Genomic DNA, 2,805 nt, shown 5'->3' on the forward strand with positions numbered 1-2,805 from the left:
CCCGCTCTTGAGCCGCTTTGTAAGCGTGCATGCGGTAGTTGAACTTAGTTGAAGTACGTAAGTGGGTTGGGCCAATCAGTCACCTGACACACGGTGGTCCACAGACCCCTTCCTTTATTTTGCTTATACTGTACCGGATGCAGGCGTGCGGCCGGGTTGCATACTCGCACGGGTCCATGCGGCGCAACGGCGAGCTAGGGTAGGCAAGCCCGTCCGCACGCCTGCATGCGGTACAGTATAAGCAAAATGAAGGAAGAGGTATGTGGACCACCCTGTATACGTTCTTCTTTCAAGCATATGACTTGTTGTTAAATTTTACGAACAAACATTCTACCAAAGGGTTCTCCTGCCCCAAAATCGGTTTTAAATAAGTAGCCTACACCAATTTGCCCTACATGAAAATCATCTAACAAGTAAGAATCTTTGCATTCACTCTCAGATTCCGCAAAACTCCTGCAGTCTCACAGTGTACCATCACATATTACTACTCATAAAGTTGTCCAATCGATGAACAAAAGGTTTCCCCGACCGGCAGCGACGTCCTCTCACTGCACTTTGTCTCCCCCAAACTTGGATTCACATATCTTCAGAAACGGATTGGTCGGGGGTTGGAATCAAATGTCACAGCCGACCCGTTCCCCTTCGCTCTTTCCCGGTCTAACACTTGATGTGCTTGGTCTTGCGCTGGGCGACGACCTGCCGTCCTGCGTGCTGGATGGCGTGCAGCAGGACGGTGTACACCACGTTGCAGCACATGGTGGTGAGCGCCATCCCGATCAAGATGTACACGGAGCAGAACCACAGGATGACGTCCGCGTTTGGCCGGCCGATGCGTGTGGAAGTGACGCCGGCGGCTCCGCTGGTCGAGCCCACGGCCGCGCCGGGCACCAGGTTCCCAAAGCCGATGGTGGTCAGGCTCATGAAGCAGAAGAAGACGCTGTCCAGGAAGTGGAAGGCCTGCATGAGCCAGAGGGCGAGCGCGCCGCCCACCACGTACACCAACATGATGGAGCCACAGAGCAGCACGGGGGCCAGCACCGACCCGGAGAACGGACGGCGGGCCCCAGCGCGGGGCGAGCGGCCGCAGGTGTGGCCGCCCGGGTAGGACCCGCGCACGTCCACGAAGTACGCCGACTGCGACTGCAAGAGGAGAGGAGAGGACTGTGAGGACCTCGGGCAGAACAAGTACGACTACCGCCGCGAGAGAGACTCTGTCGGGGTGGCTGCCGGACTGCCCCGGAGCGCCTGCGACCTGCAGGGTAGGCCAGCCCGTCGGGCCGGGGAGGCGTGCGTGGTGGCCTACCCTACGGACCGCAGGCGCCCGCCGCTGAGCGCGCACTGACCGCGAAGAGCATCTGCTGCTGCTGCTGTTGTTGCTGCTGCTGCTGCATCTTCAGCTCCCGCTGGCGGCGCAGGCGGCGCTCTCGCTCCAGCATGCGGTCCTCATCGTAGCAGCAGTAGCCGCACTTGGAGCACAGGCAGCAGCACACGGCGCGCGTGAAGACGCCGCGCGCGCACCGCGCCAGCAGCCCGCCCACCGCCGACAGGTACAGCAGCATCAGGGGGATGCCCAGCGCGGCGTAGACCATCGTCACGCCCTTGCCCACCTGCGTGAGCGGCGTGAAGCTGCCGTAGCCTGGAAGGGATAAAGCAGCCGAATGAGCCCGGTCGTCAAGTGAGGCTGCCGGTCCCGCGGGCCCACGACGTCGTGTGTACACAGACCGATGGTCGTGATGACGGTGAGCGAGAAGAGGAAGGCCTGCGCGAAGTTCCAGCGGACAGAGTGGTGGTGGAAGGCGGGGCGGAGGCGCGGGCGGTGCAGCGTGAGGGCGGCGGGCGGCGCCTGCAGCGGGTGCGCGTGCGCCACCTCGGCGTGCCTCCGTTCGCGCCGGCTCTGCAGACAAACATCAAGAGCGTGGTTGTGTGCGTGTCCGGCGCGGAGCGTCGTGTAGGTTTGCCGCAGACCACGTACCTGGCGCGCCTCCTCAGCCAGCTGCTCCGCGACCTGGTGCTGGAAGCGCTCGATCTCCCGGCCCGCCAGTTCGGTCCAGTTGTCGCGGTAGAGGATGTTCAGGTTGACGGTGATGTCCCAGATGCGCTCGATGGTGCGGGTGCGTGAGTCCTGGATCGCCAGCTGCAGCGGTGTTAGGTGCTGTTGAGGCTCAGCGGCAAGCTGCTGGCTTCCTGGTTTTGTAAATGTATTTTAAAATGAATTAGCACAGACGAGAGGCATAATGTAATGTGACTGAAGATAACTGATGTCTAGTCCGAATCGTACCATTAGTGTTAGAGGTGGTCCCGGACACAACCGGGATGACGTGCGGGTCCCAGAGGTCCTCATTAAGGGCCAGGAACACGAAGGCGCCGAACATGAGGTACAGGACCACCAGCAGGCACACGCCCAGGTTCTGCAAAGAGCCGACGACTTTGTCACGAACAGCAGGCCAGGCACGTGCAGTGACTCAGCGTGACGCAGCGTGTAACCCGGACTCGAGCCCAAGTAGTGCAGCCCATGGCTTACCTTGAGCAGGTCGAGGGCGAAGCTGCCCGGCGTGCACCTGGGGCGCTCGTGGTCGTCGCAGCCACTGGACCTCCTGGAGGCGGTCGCGCCGTGGGGAGGCTGCTTGGCGTCGCCGCTCAGGGGCTTCTTGAGGGACACCGTCCTGACTGGCGGCGGCACCTTGCCCCCCACCGACGGGCCCCGGCTCGCGCCCACCCCTGTCTTGCAACCCCCGTTCAGGTGGGCGTGCGGCCCCGGGCCGGGCGCCGGGATGTGGGCGATCATCACGGGGGGCTCGGGGTGGG

The 2,805-nt window shown here is 62.4% G+C and overlaps 1 protein-coding gene across 1 annotated transcript; it reads right to left on the reverse strand.

Moving 5' to 3' along the window:
- Window positions 1-6: 6 nt before the first annotated feature.
- Window positions 7-2,799, reverse strand: LOC113210967 (uncharacterized). The gene is made up of 6 exons (XM_026429178.2): window positions 2,522-2,799; window positions 2,279-2,408; window positions 1,973-2,184; window positions 1,723-1,894; window positions 1,344-1,636; window positions 7-1,140 (listed from the first exon to the last, which is right to left on the reverse strand). Exons 1-6 carry the CDS (start codon window positions 2,783-2,785, stop codon window positions 658-660), a joined length of 1,554 nt encoding a protein of 517 aa, XP_026284963.1. The 5' UTR covers window positions 2,786-2,799; the 3' UTR covers window positions 7-657.
- Between the last annotated feature and the right edge of the window lie 6 nt (window positions 2,800-2,805).

Source organism: Frankliniella occidentalis, unplaced genomic scaffold (genome assembly GCF_000697945.3).
Source record: "Frankliniella occidentalis isolate FOCC.00 unplaced genomic scaffold, Focc_3.1 Scaffold6028, whole genome shotgun sequence".
Classification (NCBI taxonomy): Eukaryota; Metazoa; Arthropoda; class Insecta; order Thysanoptera; family Thripidae; genus Frankliniella; species Frankliniella occidentalis.

Excerpts from the sequence above, each read along its gene's own strand:
- LOC113210967 (XM_026429178.2), bottom strand. The coding sequence starts at position 2,785 with ATGATCGCCCACATCCCGGCGCCCGGCCCGGGGCCGCACGCCCACCTG. Across the intron at positions 2,409-2,521 it reads TCGCCCTCGACCTGCTCAAG|AACCTGGGCGTGTGCCTGCT; the intron begins GTAAGCCATGGG and ends GGCTCTTTGCAG. Across the intron at positions 1,895-1,972 it reads TGGCTGAGGAGGCGCGCCAG|AGCCGGCGCGAACGGAGGCA; the intron begins GTACGTGGTCTG and ends GTTTGTCTGCAG.